At 33.2% G+C, this 17,098-nt stretch overlaps 1 protein-coding gene across 1 annotated transcript; it reads left to right on the top strand.

The window, feature by feature from the left end:
• The first annotated feature begins 11,171 nt into the window (after positions 1–11,171).
• Positions 11,172–16,624, top strand: LOC118051490 (mitogen-activated protein kinase kinase 3). The gene is made up of 10 exons (XM_035062158.2): positions 11,172–11,444; positions 12,142–12,303; positions 12,380–12,634; positions 13,699–13,917; positions 14,008–14,145; positions 14,295–14,462; positions 14,574–14,687; positions 14,925–15,032; positions 15,572–15,663; positions 16,069–16,624. The coding sequence occupies exons 2-10, from the start codon at positions 12,202–12,204 to the stop codon at positions 16,436–16,438; spliced, it is 1,566 nt and encodes a 521-aa protein (XP_034918049.1). The 5' UTR covers positions 11,172–11,444; positions 12,142–12,201; the 3' UTR covers positions 16,439–16,624.
• The last annotated feature ends 474 nt before the right edge of the window (positions 16,625–17,098 follow it).

Below are 17,098 nucleotides of genomic sequence, written 5' to 3'. Positions count from 1 at the left end.
TATGTTATGCAAAAGTTGGTGGCAATTTTTAATTTTAATTAAAGAAATTGTTATAATTCAATTCTGATCCCTGAGTATTAAAACTTTATCAAAAAATCTGAGATCTCTAGAATATGTTAGATTTATAATAAAAATAAAAAATATATATATTGTTAAAAAGTGTTTATATATAATAGAAAACAAATTAGATTGTTTATGTCTTTTATTTATTTGAAAAACAATGGAAGACTTGTAAAACAATTATGAATAACTTTTAAATGTGTTTTTCAAATTCAACACAAAAAATTGGTTTTCGTGTGAAGAAATATTATATTTCTACTGAAAGTTTTAGTTTTTTTATTTTTAATCCAGTTTTTTAAAAAAATTGAAATATTATTCACGTTTATGTGTAGCCTTGCCTTTCTTCCTCTGCTCCCTGCATGTTGTTGTTTCAAACAAACACGACAGCTACTTTTCTCCTCTCTCGTGCTCTTCTATCTCCTCAAATCAGCCAAGACACAGGTTTTTCCTGCATTGTTTTCCCCAATATCCCTAAAAAGAAATGAACTAACTCACATAACCTGCTGCAAAGCTGCCAAAAACACCCTCTCAAGCCTTGAAAAACGTTGTCCACCATTATAATACACACATCTCCACAGCCGCTATTCTTGCTCCAAAAACAGTACAGAGACATCTAACATTAAATGGGCAAAATAAAGGACCGACATTTAGCCAGAGAGTTAGAAAGGAGAGTTTTTTCTTTCTTTTTTTTTTTTTTTTTTTTGGAGAGGAAACGCTCTGGAGTATTTTGGCTCTGGGTTTCAAAGTTTCCAAAAAGAGGGAGAGACTGCTTGAGGGAGTGTGAGAAGGAGAAGTGCAGTAGTTATACATTCTTACTGTCGTTCAGAGAGAAAAAGAAGAACACCTTCTGAGCTTGTGCTATATATTCGGAACGCTGCCAGGGTTTTCTAATCGGTCAGGCCAAGCTTCACTCAGGTACACTATCCATGCCCTTTCTTTGTTCATCATAAAGAGTCGGTGCACAGTTCTGTTGTTTTCCTTTTCTTTTGCATTGAGAATTTAATCTAGATATATATAGTAGAAATCACGTTGTGTTTATCCTGCTTACTTCGTACCTGTTAAAACCTCACGTGACGGGTTCAATGGTTGATTGAAGATTATAATTTCAACTTCTTTTTTTTCGTGCGAAGAAGAATAAAGAGAATGGATGCCTTGTTAAAGTCCAGATAATAGGCTTTGCTCGGTTCAAGTTGACCTTAAGTACGAAGAAGGCCGTTCAGGTCGCTAAGAAATGGGACTTGTAAGTCGGTGATGGGTGCGGCCGTGAGGGCTAGTTCGTTTCCCGTATCTCGAGTTGCTGTGCAGCTAGCTTGGCTTTGTCTAGGATGAGCATGAAACGCAGAAATACGAAGGGAATAACATCAGTGAGTGTCCTTGTGTAGTGGCAAGCCAAAACTCGAGGTATCCATGTGTCGGATATTGTGGTGGAAACTTGCTTTTGCTGGCTGTTTCCTTGTCAATGTCCTTTGGTTTGGACGCTAGTTGAAACATTAGCTGTTAGTTAATTAATAAGAGACGAGGTATGCATTGGGTTTTGGGTGGATGGGGGCTCAATTTCCAGACTTCTAAGTTTAAGTTTGCTTTGTTTTTGGCATGGCTTGATAATGAACGAGGACCATGTTTCTGTCATTTTTTTCTTACATGAGAACCATGCCCTTGTTGTTATGTGATTTCAGTAAGTCTTGTTGCTTGATTGGACAAGGGGTTAAGATGTTCAGGTGTAGGTTTGATCCAATAAATGCATGTATGCGTAGGTATATCTCCCCTATGCTAGCCCTAGTTTTGGATTTCCCTTGATATTTTGAGTTGTTTGAATATAATTGTGTTTGTTTCAGAGGTTGGTCTGGTGTTTTTAAAAAAATTAAAATATTTTATTTTAAGATCAATTTTTTTTTGTTTTTGAGTTGTTTTAATGTGTTAATATCAAAAATATTTAAAAAAAATTATTTTGATACATTTATTTTATAAAGTTCACTGACTGGTTATAGTATTGTAAATTAAAACTCGTTTTCATGAAATATGATGATGTAATAAATCTTAACATTTCCAAGAAGAAGAAGAATCAAATGCATCGTTGTTACACATCTTTTATTTCATAGAAAGGGATGACTAAAAAAGAAGAACCATTTATGCACCATTTCACTTTTATTCCACATGCCTTTTTTATTTTAGTTTCTTTAAATCTTTTTCTTTTTTTGTAATGAGATGTCTACGTGTTGTTGTTTTCTTAAGCATAGGAGGTTGTTTAGAGAAGGAATTTTCTTATATATAGGACTGTAACCGACTTTGAAAAATCATACAAATATGAAATAACAAGTTTTGTTTCCTTTTCTCTCTCTCTCTCTCTCCCCCCCCCCCCCTCTCTCTCTCTCTCTCTCTCTATTGCTTCATCTTCTTCTATGGATACTAATCAATACAAGCCATTGTTGGCCTTCACAATAAACTCTTAAAGTTCACCAAATGCTTGAAAGAAATCCCAGTGAGATCTTTTTCAATTCAACATGCAACAAATAGTATCAGAGTGATCGGTCTTCGAACTCGGGCCTCAAGACACGTTTGAGGAGATTAAAGATCTTCTTAGTGGAATGATAGATCAAACTAGATCTATGTTGCAAAAGTTGGAAGAAGATCACTACCCCTACAAAGGCTCTTGTGGCTGCTAAAGGCACCACTTATTTGAATAATGATGGAAGTGCTCAAGTTCTTTCAACTGGAATTGCTCTAAGAACTACAACACAGACCATGCCAATGCAATCTTATTCAACTGCATCAACACTTTTTACATTGACTAGGAATACAATTTTTTCTTCTAGCAATTCCATTTTTGGCTCTTATTATACATCAAACACAAGTTCCTTCATGTTTAGCACAACTACATCATCATCATCCGCTCATTCGCCTCTGTTTGGAATAGGTACATGCTCATCCCTCTCTGGAACAACTTTATCTTCCTTTTCCTATTGCTGAGATGACATACATGAGCCCTAGAATTCAAGAAAGACTTTATGACCTTAATACTATTTGAAACATAACACTTGCTATTGAGAAGGGAAATGCCATTGGCTCTATAGTTTTTATCTTTCTAGCCCTCCTAGTGCATCATTATTTGTTCCCTATCATGACAAGAAAGAGTGTGAGAAAATACAACACCTAAAATGGTTAAGGAAGCGCAAGCAAATATGGAAGTTAAGGGATTTTAGAATTCACCCCCGAGGACAAGGGTGTGGTTAAAGGGGGAGAATTGTTACGCATCTTTATTTCTCAAAAATGGATGACTAAAGAAAAATAACCATTTATGCACAGTTTCACTTTTATTCCACATGCTTTTTTTTTCAATTTCTTTAAACATTTCTTTTGTAATAGGATGTCTATGTGATTTCCTTAAGCTTAGGAGGTTGTTTAGATAGGGAATTTACTTATATATAGGACTGTAACAGACTTTAGAAAATCATGCAGATATGAAATAACAAAATTTATTTCCTTCTCTCCCTTTTTGTCTCTTTTTCCATTGCTTCTTTTTTTTTTATGGATACTAATCAATATAAGTCATTGTTTGCCTTGACAATGAACTCTCAAAGTTCCCCTAAATGTTAAAAGAAATCCAATTGTATCCTTTTCAATTCAACATGCATTAATCACCGTTTTGGTTTCTCATCCATCAAGTCTAGCCTGAGGCATGATTTGCTCCTTGGTAAGCTAAATGAAATATGGTTTGATACATATAAGCTGCGAGTTAACCATATTCAATATGATCGATTAGTTATGGATTATAATGCCTTAGGCAAAAATCTATAACAGTGGCCAAGGCTCGTCCATTAATACAAATTCAAGATACTAGAACCTTTATTATTATGGTTGAAAACTCAAACATTAAGTCTAAACCAGTCCTGCTTGAAAAGGGAAGCAGTTATAGATGTAGTAAGGGGTTGAAAACAGTAACTCCTTCACAAGGCCAGATGCAAGGTAATAGTCATGGACATAGTGAGACATTAAAAAAGAAAATAGTTAGGGTCATACATATTACCATAGATAAGGATAAAAAAATGGTTAAAATAGTCTTTCATGGACAAAGTGTCGAAGGGAGTCGATTACCATAAGCTCATGAAAGGCTTGCTAAAGGCTAGGGTTAACCTAATTAGTCTCAGGTTCTTAAGAGCATCTTAGGCTATTGTTACCTTTTAGGATTATAACATTATGATGGAAATTTTTGAAGCAAAGACAAATGATTGGGCTATATATTTTAATGCATTGCACCAATAGAGGTCAACATATGCATCTCTTTACAGATTTGTTTGGATTACATTATCTAAAGATGCATCTCTTCTAGCTTATAGATGGACAGTCTCATGTATCTCAATGATTCTAAGCTCAATTGGCATGATAATAGGATATGATAAGGTGTCTATTTATTTTATGATATTGAACACTCTATGTATCCTCATTGGCATTGCATTACTTAAGCCCATAAAGTTTAAAACTTTGATGCAGTTAGATGGTTTAGATTACTTAATTGATGTTGTTGAAATTGACTCACAACATTATCCAAAATTGGAATATATTTTGTATTTCATGGAATATTTTTCATCTTTCCTTTATCGAGATGATATCAAAGAGTTAATCATAGTTGATGATAGGTCCAGTAATACCAATTCTAATACAGTAGACACCTAGGTAAGAGAGTCTTGTCCTTATATTAATACAGCAATAGAATTTCAAGAACCCCTCAAAAGATTCTTATATGGCAATTGACAACCTAATTCATTTACCAATTTTGTTGACATATTGTTACCTATAACTTAGAAAAACTATATTATGTTAACAGTAAGAAATTTTGAAGTTTGTACTGACACCTCAGCTATTAAACAAACTGAATAGACTTTAAAGGGTAACACACCGCAAAATTATGATAGTGTGATGGATCAGCAGTTGCTCTATACAAAGAATCAATTCATATCACGAATCCACATATCAAATATCTAAAAGTCATGACGACCGTCAAAAGTGGGGGCATCTATTTTGTTAGGAATCATGACACAAAATCATGCAACACTCATTTAGAAATGAAATTGAGATCACAAATGGTTCTTGTAAGTAAAATCACAATACAAAAATAAAATTAATCTAGTTTTTTATGTGAATATTAATCAAGAACAGATTATGCTAGGAAAATTATAAGCATGTAATGCTAGACCTTTTAAGTGTAAATGATTAATCAAATAATGATCACAAATTTTTAATAGTTTCAGCAAGCTCAACAACTAGTTGCTAAATACCAATGAAGAAAGAGGTTGATAAGCAGGAGCTAACAAATAACAAATGCAAGTTGGGATATTTTTTTTTCTAGGCACAAAAGTAATATCAACAACTTTGAATACCAAGTGCAATACCAAAATAGTAAAATCAATTATCAAAAAGTAGAGTAATTTACCGACCAAGATTCAAATTGTTGAATTCGATCACAGATATGACCTCTTTGGATCATGCAATTTGTTGAGGTCGTTGTGATTTCATGAATGACTTACTTTTACTGCTTTCACTTTTTTCTCTTTTTTTTTCTCTCCCTTTTTTTTTTGGTTTACTGTCTCTTTTCACTCCTTTTTTTTTCAATTTTTTTTATAAATCAATATAAAAAAAATACAAATTCAACCAAAGAAAGAGAAAATAACAATAATAATAAATTAATGAATAAACAAATAAATTCTTAAGCCCGTGATTTGGGTTTTTGTGACAACTCAATAACAGGACATAATCTCGTGGTAATGAAGCTGGTGGCCACAGAGAGTGGCATAACATGGCTGTCTGGATTAATGATTGTTGTTGTTTTGAATTTGGCTGCTGGAGAAGACATTCTGATATGGCAGGTGAAGACAATCTGATATGGCTACTTGTTTGATCCGATGAACTATTTGATAGCATGGCATGGCATGATTGAGGCATTGTTGCGTTGGAGGGGATGTGTTAGACTGAGTCTGTGGTGGCTATAGCGTGGCTAATTACATGACAATATTTGCTTACTTTGCATTGACTAGGTTGATGACGTGGCATGGTTAATTATTTTTCCTTAAGAGCTTTTGTTTTCCTTGCTTCCTTTCCTTCTTTAATTTTTTTCCCTTGCTGAAGAGGACGGCGCCAGAGAAGTGGATTTGTGATTCTGCTTGGGATCGATAGTGTGAGGAAAGGGTTGTAATGTATAAGATGTCGTTGTTAGATGGTGGCCCTGTTGATGCATGGATCTGTTGTTGTTGCTGAAGGCAATGGCATTGTGGACAGTGGCAGATGATGATTTGTTGCATTACCTGCCTTTTCTACTATGAATCACGAATCGATGTTGGTTGTGATGGGTTCTGTGGGTAGTCGCGTTTAATGGTTTATGATGCTGATTTGGTTGCTGAAGTAGAAGGTCTGCTGTGGAGGCACCACTGAAGATGATTTTGTGTGATCTGTCGGTGGCGTGAGGAGTGCCCTTCTGTAAGAGAAATATGTCATCATGGGTCTTAGTGTGACCGGCATTGATACAAAATTTCTTATCATCGTTGATGCACATTGATCGGCATTTTCCTAATTTGTTGAGTTTTGATGATGAACAGTGACCAATGTTAATTGTGGCGGTTGTTTGCTGGTGGAGAAAATGAACAATGTTTCCTTTTTTTTTTAGAACAATAGGATTTTTATTTTTATTTTTATTTTTATTTTTATTTTTTTTAGATCAAACCAGATCTAGGTTTTAGCATAAACATGTGGATCATTCAATTGTAAGAACAATTGAAACCTTGGCTCTGATACCAAATTTGATGCGGGACAATAAATAATAAGAATTAAAACAAGAAAAGAAAGAAGTTTTAAAGAAAAAAAAAAGCTAAAGAATATAAGAAAGGGGATTAGAGATATGCAAAGTCTATAATATTTTTATTAATCATCAAAACTGTCTAATATTTAGAAAAGTAGGATATAAATACTAAAACCCTAACTAGAACAAGTGTTCGGGCTTATGATCCACTAAATAAAATATCTAACAATAATTAAATCAAACCCAACAAATAAAACCAAATTAATAAACCTTAACTAAAAGTTCATATAAATGAAACCAAAAAATATAATCTAAAGCCCAATTTCTCTGTTAAGACAGGCTTCTTGAATATAAGAGATCTAAACTGATGTCGAGAGGAGATAGTTCATTCCAAATCCTTGAAAGAATTAATGATAATGCCTACAAAGTATATTTGCTAGGTGAGTATAGTATTAGTGATACTTTTAATGTTTCTAGTCTCTCTTTGTTTAATGTAGGTGATGATTCAAAGTCAAATTCTTTTAAGAAAATAGGGGATGATGTGATCCAAACCACACCAAAAGATTTATTAGAAGTCCCAGTTGGTCCAATTACAAGATCAAAGGGAAAAAAAGCTCAACTATGCATTCAATGGGCTTATTTAAAGTATTTAGGCCAAAATAAATGTTAAGGAGGCTACAACTTCAACTAGTGATGAGCAAACCATAGTCAACTTAATATATGTACAAAATAGACCCAATCCATCTACTTCCTTGGCTTAATTAATTTTGGCATTATGGGTTATCCATAAAGGGAGCATTCGGCAATTATAGGGTTATGTGTTTCCATGTGTTTTATGAATTTCAAACTATGAAAGGGTTTCTTATTATGTGTGGAAACATATGAAGCTAAGAAAGAATTATCTCCTTGTTTGTTTTGGATCCCAAGAGGCGATACCACATTCTATTCAACCAAGGGTTCTTTTTTAGCAAGGATTTCATTCAAAAATTATTTTTTTTTATTCATAATATGTGCAGCAACTAAGCAATATTTTTTAGAATTATATTTTTATTATTTTTCATGTTTTGAGTATGATTTAAGATACTTTAGGGTTCATTTTAATTTGTGTTTATGCTAGATCCAATAGGTCATATAAGGCTTAGTTTTTCCAAGTATAAATACTATTCTAAGACTTTTTTAAAGTTGGATAGTAGATTATTAACACTTATCTTATGTGTATTGTGAGAGGATTCTTTTAGTTTGGTTTTTTTATTAAACTACTTTGACTTATCAAAGAATTAATCAAACTTCATGATATCTTTCATACTACTTATTCGCTTCTCTTCATAGACAATGAGTGGGGATCTAGTTTTTATAGTCTTGGTATCTCAGTATTAGTTATCATTGTGTCGACCTCAATTACAAACCTAAATTTAGCTTTATTGGGAATGGTCGATTTGACTATGAGTTTTGGGATCTTTATATCCACAAAGTTTGTATCAAATATGATTCAATTAATAAAATAAGTATATCCAAGTCAATTATCTTGATTATAAGCTAACTATATATATATATATATCAAAAGTTTTTCTTTCATAGATAAAACTTTATAACCCATAATCAATGGTTAGACAATTAGGGAATTGATGTTAGTAATTAGTAGTTAATGGTTAATGATGGAGGGGAATCGTATTAACTACCACTTAAAGATGGCAATGGATCAGGGTTGGATTTTGCTACATCCATCTCTGACCTAAAATATTCAAACTCACCACGCCCCTTCATCTTCTGCTCAGTCAAATTGAGTTGGGTGAAGGACTTTCTCCTCCTAGAAGGTACCTACTAGGTACCCAATCTTATCTCTTTTTTTTTTCAAATCAATTTTACAAAAATAAAAAATAAGTTTAAAAAATAAACTACATTTCCATCAATGAATCAAGAAAATCAAAAAATAAAGTCTAAACTACAAATCTACAGTTATGGATGTTTGATATAACCATGGATGACATAGGATGTTTGATGGATGGTTGTCATTGCTATCCTTGCCACCATTACAAAGATGAGGAGATATTTCAGCCTCGTGAAGGATTTCTTTTTTTTTAAATCTCAAATTTAAAGGTGCGAGGTTTTGAATATGTGACTTCTTATAAGTACAAAGAGCTCATTACCGGACCAAAAGTATATTTCTTAATGTTAACCGAAAGTTATTATAATGTTTTGTGGAAAGTTTCAAAAGACATGCATGTAAATGGTTTGTTTAGTTTAGTTTTATGTTTATTATTGAATCATAATCATAAAAACCAAATTTTGTAAATCAATATATTTTGGTTGGACTTTTCAATTATCAATTATTTTCAAGGGAAATGTTTCAAAATTTAAACTTTTTGTTTTTTGGTTTTTCATTTTTTAATGTTTTTTTGAAAAACAAATGAAGATTAGTTTTTTGATTAGCATCATTTTCAAACTAGGCCAAATTAAGACCAAACAACCAGAGTGAACAAACTGAAAAAGCAAACTAAATGAATTGAATTGAAGTGGTTAGATTTGGTTTTTTAGTTTAAACCAAATACTACACACGTTTAGGTTAGACCAGCCACTCACGCTACACTGCAAATGGGATTCCAAATTGTTTTTTTAACGCAAGAGAGAATGTTTTGGTATCGTGAATGTATTTTCTTGTAACATAAAAAAATTAAATTGGAAATTGGAAAGTCGATGTGTGTATTTAATGAAATAAAATAAAAATTATATGAGCTAATAAATTGTAAAAATAGTGGTTAACGCTACCTAAACACTAAAACATGAAGCTAGACAATCAATGTATATGATGATATCTTACCTCATGATGCATAATATATTTTTTAATTTAATTATTAGATTTTTATCACAAATGTACAATTTAAGTTTTGTAGAAAAAAATTAATTGTTAGCATAAATCCTTAATTCTTTTATTAATTTTTTTTCTTAACAAAAAAACATATCTTTTTTTAGCTATTTTTTTATTGCATGAAAACTATAAAAAATTAAAATCAAGATAAAAACATATAACGATCTAAAATAAAACTAGAAAAAAAATATTTCTTTTATTAAAACCTCTTTCTCTTATTAATATGTTCTTTTTTTTAACCAAATATTTTTTTATTAGAAGCTTTATTTTTTAAACAAAAGCTTATCATAATCCTAGAAGGAGATTTTAATAAAACAAAAAAATAAAATAATGAATTGATAATTTTTACGTGAATGTATAAAAAAAAAATATAGCAATAATAATGTTGAAAAATATTATACAAAAAAATACATTTAAATACATTATGTATAGTAGTTCGTAAATAACCATTTAGAAAGAATTGTTAATATCTAAATATCATTTAAATAAGTTTATTAAAAATTAATTCAATTAAAAAACATGAAAATACAAAACAAATGAGAAAAAATGAAGGGACAAGCATGCATGGGCTTGATATGCATGCCTAACCCACATGAAACCCAGACACATTTAGACCAATAAACTAAGGCTCATGTACCTAGTTTCTATTCTATTTTTTTTATCTTCATGTTGTCTATCTCATTTATTTTCTTGATAAAAAAAATTGATGTATGATATATAGTTTGCCTATCATCTTTTCCTGTAACCAAAAATGCCTTTATTGACCGAAAATTTTTTAAAGTTTTGAATCCCAAAAACCTATATTTCAACACTTTATCACCTTAATAATATAAAAAATAAAATCTCATAAACCTTTATAAACTAATTTTTAACAACAAAATGCATTCTAATCAACCTAAAAACTTAGAATCATATCAAATAAAAAAAAAATTAGAGCTCAGATCTATTTTTTTCAGCATCATTAAATATGAAAACCACCTTCATGAAGTTTATGTCTTAAAGAAAAATCCATAAACACTAAAAATTAAAGTTATTAGATGACAGAATCTAATTACTTAAAAACTTTCTTTTTCCTCCAATTTTTTTTGGTAACTTTCTTTTTCCTCTCCCAAGATTGAAACATAAGACAAATAAAATTTGGGATCAAAACAAAAATTTTAAACTACAAGAGATTGAATTATAGCAAAAAAAATAAAAATTAAGGGACTAAATATAGATATACATACTTTTTTAACAATTATTGGTAATATTAAATTTAGTATTTATTTTTTTAATTTTCTTTTTCAAAAATTTAAAATTTTTATATGTAAAATAGTCATGTCACGAAGCCCACGAAATAATTTCCGACATCTAGGAAACGTGTAAACATGAAATCAAAGAGAAAAACCTATGATAAAAACAAAAGAATTTTTGAAGGATAAATCAAAAGAATTTGCAGCTTGAAGGGGGGAAAAAGGGAGGGGGGGACAAAATGCTACAGTGAAAGCCCGTTGATTGATGTTAATGTTAATAAAAGTGGTGGGATTATTAAGCATGGCAAGTTTCAAAGCCCAATTTGATTTTAATCCAAACAAGAGACCCAAATGTTTCAATGGCGTGTTTGACATCTGACTAGTGCAACGTTGGTTGGCGACGAGCGGTGGTGTCTTCAATCTTCATCTCTGAAGCAACTAACAAAATCACATTCATTCATTGAGTTGTAATAAGATGGATTAAATCTGTGCACTGCAAGTAAGTATAATTTAACTCCTAATTTTTTATTTCTTCCTTGTGATAACCATAAATTACCTGTGAAATGGAAGCAGTGTTTTATTTATTCTGATCTGTGTCTTGATTGCTTTTTTTTTTCGCATTTTTTTAATGCATTCTTTTCTGGGTTTTGATTATTTCCCAAAGTAGAATTGTATTGATCATGAACTGTTGAGATGGATCGTGATTATTCTTGCATGAGGCTGTTTAATGATATTCAGGATATGTATTTGAAGTTTGCGATTTGTTGCTCAGGCATATTTATTTTGAGCGAGGTATACTGGAATCAATCAACTTGCAGCAAGTTACTTGCTTGAACCTTAACAAAAGTTTGTGTCTTTCTGGCCAATCTTGATCTTAACTTCAATTAGGGGAGTGTGAGGGTGACAGTCATTAAGAATTTGCTTTGATGGTAATGGAATAAAATTAGGTTTCTTTCAATCTCTCTGTGTTCTTTTCATATTTGCATGAAATCTAGTCTGGATGCTGTGGGGATACTTTTAGTTTTTTTTTTTTAACAATGTATTATCAAATACTAATTTGTATATGCGGAGAGATCAGAGGATGAACTTGAGGAATATGAGTCTTTGCTGAATTTTGTTTCAGTCTTTAATTTGTTAAAATATTGTTCGGCTTCTTTAAAGAATAACAATGAGTTTTTTGGTGCATGGATGGATAGAGCTAGTGGGAAGGCATCGATGACTTGATGATTCTGTTATTGGTGTCATAATAAATTATCATGGCTGGGTTGGAGGAGTTAAAAAAGAAGCTTACACCATTGTTTGATTCTGAAAAAGGCTTCTCATCCGATTCAACCTTGGACCCTAGTGATTCTTATGTGGTGAGTATCCCATATAAAGAGAATTGAGTATTCTAGTTCAAGTACTTTTTGCTAAAATTCTGCTGGGTTTGCGAAGCTTTCAGATGGTGGAACCGTAAACTTACTAAGCAGATCATATGGAGTGTACAACATAAATGAGCTGGGATTGCAAAAATGCACTACTTCACCTGAAGATGAAACAGACCATAGCGAAAAGACATATCGATGTGCCTCTCGTGAAATGAGGATTTTTGGAGCAATAGGCAGTGGTGCTAGCAGTGTTGTTCAGAGAGCTCTCCATATTCCTATGCACAGAATTCTCGCCTTGAAGAAAATTAATATTTTTGAAAAGGTCAGCATGGTACTTCTTGCTCATAATTTATATTATTGTCTTGATGCAAGGAGTTGGATTATTGCTTCTTATGCTCTAGCTTTTGCTTGGATGGATGGTAGTTGTGTTGGCATACTATTATCTGTTTTCAATTCACTTTAAAAAATTCAAGTTCTGCTAAATAATTCCCATTTGGTGAAAACATATGCTTGACTATAGGGAAATTATTCTGTAGAATGCTGTGGATATCATGCTTGAACATTTGCCTGTGAATTTTGTTAACCGGTCAGAAGAATACAATTTCTAGATGCTGATACTGAGAGGTGTCCCTCGACATGCACCATGCTTTAAATAAATAGATGGGGAGGGCAAGCAAAGGTGGGGTGATCCCTTTGTTTCAGTATATGGAAGGGGGAGAAATAGCTTCCTCATCTTTTTTTAATATAGAAAGGAGTGTGTGGCGGTAAAGGCACATTTATTATATCTTACCAGACATTCTAGGGAACTTAAGGTTGACTTTAAAAGAACAAGGGACTAAATTATAAATCCTATTCCTTCCTGTCCTTGACTCCCCAGTTTAGGGTGTTGGGGTTTTTGCTTTTTGGTGGGGACTGGGGAAAACCTTCCAATCCTATCTAATCCCCTCCAATTCCCATTATTTTCCCTCAAAAAAGGCTCCCAAACAATGCAAATTGTTCATTCTTTGTTATTTTCCCTTTTACCCACAAATCAACCCATCTACACAGAGTGCTAGTCTATTGGAATGGAACTGCTGTAGCTGTAGCAACATTGACATACAATCAAGTATATAATCATTACGAGCATTCTTGCTTCATCTTCTTTAGTTACTCTACAACCAAATTAAGCATCTTTTCCTCTTCAATACTGACAGTTCTAAAGTTTTACTATTATTATTATTGTACTGACAGTTCTAAATTAAGCTGTCATGAATATGACATATACTTTAATGGTATGCAGTGCCAGCAAAAATATGATTGATGGTGGATGTTCCATTTTAAAATTCCACAGTTAAAAGGTGTCATTTAGTTTATTCAACTTATGCATTATCTTAACTTGCTTCTTAGGAGAAAAGACAACAACTTCTTACTGAAATACGGACGCTTTGTGAGGCACCTTGTTATGAAGGTCTTGTGGAATTCCATGGAGCATTTTATACTCCTGATTCTGGGCAAATAAGCATAGCTTTAGAATACATGGATGGAGGATCGCTGGCTGATATTTTACGATTGCAGAAAAGAATACCAGAACCAGTGCTTTCACATATGTTTCAAAAGCTTCTAATTGTAAGGAAATTATGTTTGGTGTTAGTTTCTTCTCGTTACAGCTGTTCTATGTCTGCTAATATCTTTTTTCATGTTATATCCTCCTTAAAGGGACTAAGCTACTTGCATGGGGTTAGGCACTTAGTTCACAGAGATATCAAACCAGCAAATCTGCTCGTGAATCTCAAAGGGGAACCAAAAATAACAGATTTTGGGATAAGCGCTGGCCTAGAAAATTCCGTGGCAATGGTTGGTGACAGATACTACTTAATCTGTGATATCTTTCATGTTTTTTAGCTGTTCCTTTAGTGAATGTTAATTTGAACTGGGTCAAATAAATATTCTGAATGTCCGAGAGTTGCTGCTTACTTGTTCCTGACTTCAATGTGTCATGTCAGTGTGCTACTTTTGTTGGAACTGTAACATACATGTCACCTGAGCGGATTCGGAATGATAGCTATTCTTATCCAGCTGATATTTGGAGCCTAGGTCTTGCTCTCTTTGAGTGTGGAACAGGGGAATTCCCATACACAGCTAATGAAGGACCTGTCCATCTTATGTTGCAGGTAAAATGATATGTTAAAACCGTTCTTTTTTAATTATGTTTCCCTTAAAAAAAAAATCTGAGCATGCCATTTTTTGCTATTTCCAACTAACATTATTATTCTTCATGGAAGATCCTGGAAGACCCTTCACCATCACCATCCAAAAACAATTTTTCTCCAGAGTTCTGCTCATTTATTGATGCTTGCCTGCAGAAGGATCCAGATACTAGACCAACAGCAGAGCAGGTGAACAAAATGACAGGCGGGATTTGTAACATGTAACTGAACTTGTAGAGATATACTTAGGAATATACCTGTGGGAAAAAATAACAATACCTTCTGAGTATTTCAAGTTTGTGGCAAAAGACCATTTCTTTATCAGTATGTCAGAAGTTATTTGAAACTCGAAATTTTGGGGTTAGTAAATGCATATGGTTCTTCAATCTTGTCATTGTTTATTTGCTGTTTTTTTTCTGAATGCAGCTTCTTTCATACCCATTTATTACAAAGTATGCGCACACTGATGTTGACCTAGCAGCATTTGTCCAGAGTGTGTTTGATCCAACTCAGAGGATGAAGGATTTGGCTGATGTAAGTATACAACATCCAGCATATATGTGAATGTGTCTGGATCAATGTACATGAACCTGATTCAATTATGCTCTACTAAGCCTCAATTGCAACCTGGCTGGGATGTCAATCCATAGAAACATGATAAAAATGTGCACGTGTGCATTTGTATCGCATTGTGCTTTTACACATATTAGTGCCTGGAGCAAGCTAAATTTGTAGGCTGTGGATATGAAATGTAAGAAATTCAATTTTGGAGACACCAACCCAAGAGCATCTTAAATGACTCATGCATTATATGCTTATTTGTAGCAGCATAGACCCGGCACTTGATAGAACTACTTAAGAAATTGTCTATATTCTGATTTGATCTTAAGTTGGAGTTGGACTCTCAAGTGTTTTTCTTTCTAGTTTTGATCTTCTGTGCATTTTTGTCAGTAAAAAGTCAAGCATACATCTTATGTTGGAAAAATGAATGCCTGAAGCAGTTGGAGCTGCACGGTCCCCTGGTGATAATTCTGAGTGGATACTAATGTGTTCTTTTTTTTTATATTGACCAGATGCTGACAATACACTATTACTTACTTTTTGATGGGCCTGAAGAACTTTGGCAGCACACAAAGGCCTTCTATAATGAAGGCTCGATATTTAGGTACTGAATTATGCCATGGCATTGTCTCCTATCTTTTCCATGAAATGAGGAATTTTGTTGTTCTGGAAAGGGAGTTCAGCAATCAAAATCAGTAGAGTTTGGTGGTCAAATATCATTTTTTCAATAAAATTATCTATGATAGTTAGCATTGATCAGGTCAAGTGAATATCCAGAGAAACCAAATTTCTGAAACTCTTCATTTAGTACTTCTTTTTTATTAAGAGTGGTGGTGATCGTTGCTGTGACAGTTTATTGTGGCTTGGGGTAGAGATGGCAAACAGAGGATGCTGGACTGAAATTTGATATTTTTAGCTTTTATTTCGTATTTTTACTTTGGAATTGCAGGTCAGCATGATATGTTCTTGACATTTATGTGGCCTAAGATACGTTTCTTGTGCTTTCTAGTTTCTCCGGGAAACAATCTGTCGGTTCAAATGATATTTTTGCAACCTTGACCAACATACGGAGTACATTAGCGGGTGACTGGCCTCCTGAAAGACTTGTTCATGTTGTGGAAAAATTACAGTGCCGCGCTCATGGTGAAGATGCAGTTGCAATCCGCGTCTCAGGATCCTTTGTAATTGGAAATCAGTTTCTCATATGTGGAGATGGTGTGCAATGCGAGGGATTGCCAAATTTTAAGGATCTCTCTATCGACATCCCCAGCAAGCGAATGGGTACATTTAAGGAACAGTTTATCATGGAGCCTGGAAATGCGATCGGGCGTTACTTCATAGCTAAACAAGAGCTCTATATATTTCAGGACAATAACTGACGAGTATTGTTTACTTCATAGCTAAACAAGAGCTTTACATTATTGTTGTCTTTACAGATGTAATCATAGTATTCGTGCTCTATGTTCCTCCAGTTACCTTGTTGCACAGGCACTAAGCTACTCTTGTACCTTATAGCTGTAACTTAAAACTCCATTCGTGACAGATATGAAACCATCTCTTCTTCATCTGCAAGAGCTCCCAGGTTACTGACTTATCTGCTCCACTCCGGCCATGTATGAGCACATTTTATGATCAAACAGGTTATAAATGCAACTTAATCCGATTGCTTACAGATTTTCCTGTTAGGTGCAATGGTATCTTTTTCATTTACTTTCCTTGATAAATGATATCATGCTTGTATGGCCAAGATAATTTTCATCAATTAGTTAATTCCCAATAGCTACTTTTCAATGCCGGAGTAGAAACTGATGGTGCAACCTCAGGCATTTTAACCAGAAGAAGCATGTAGCTACATCACCGCACCAGGCTGGAGAGCAGTTTCCATAAATCGATTCCATGCATGGTCAAAACAAAAATCTAAAGTTTTCAATTAAAGAAAAAAATTCTTATGACCTTTAGTTGAAATGGTTCTGATATGCTCTAAAAGAACCCGTGTGTAAAATAACCTACAATTCCTTTTGTATAGAACTTGGAAGCAT

This window comes from Populus alba, chromosome 16, assembly GCF_005239225.2.
Source record: "Populus alba chromosome 16, ASM523922v2, whole genome shotgun sequence".
NCBI classification, from domain to species: domain Eukaryota; kingdom Viridiplantae; phylum Streptophyta; class Magnoliopsida; order Malpighiales; family Salicaceae; genus Populus; species Populus alba.
The sequence above is the reverse complement of the archived record's forward strand: the minus strand, read 5'-3'. Positions and strand labels throughout refer to the sequence as shown.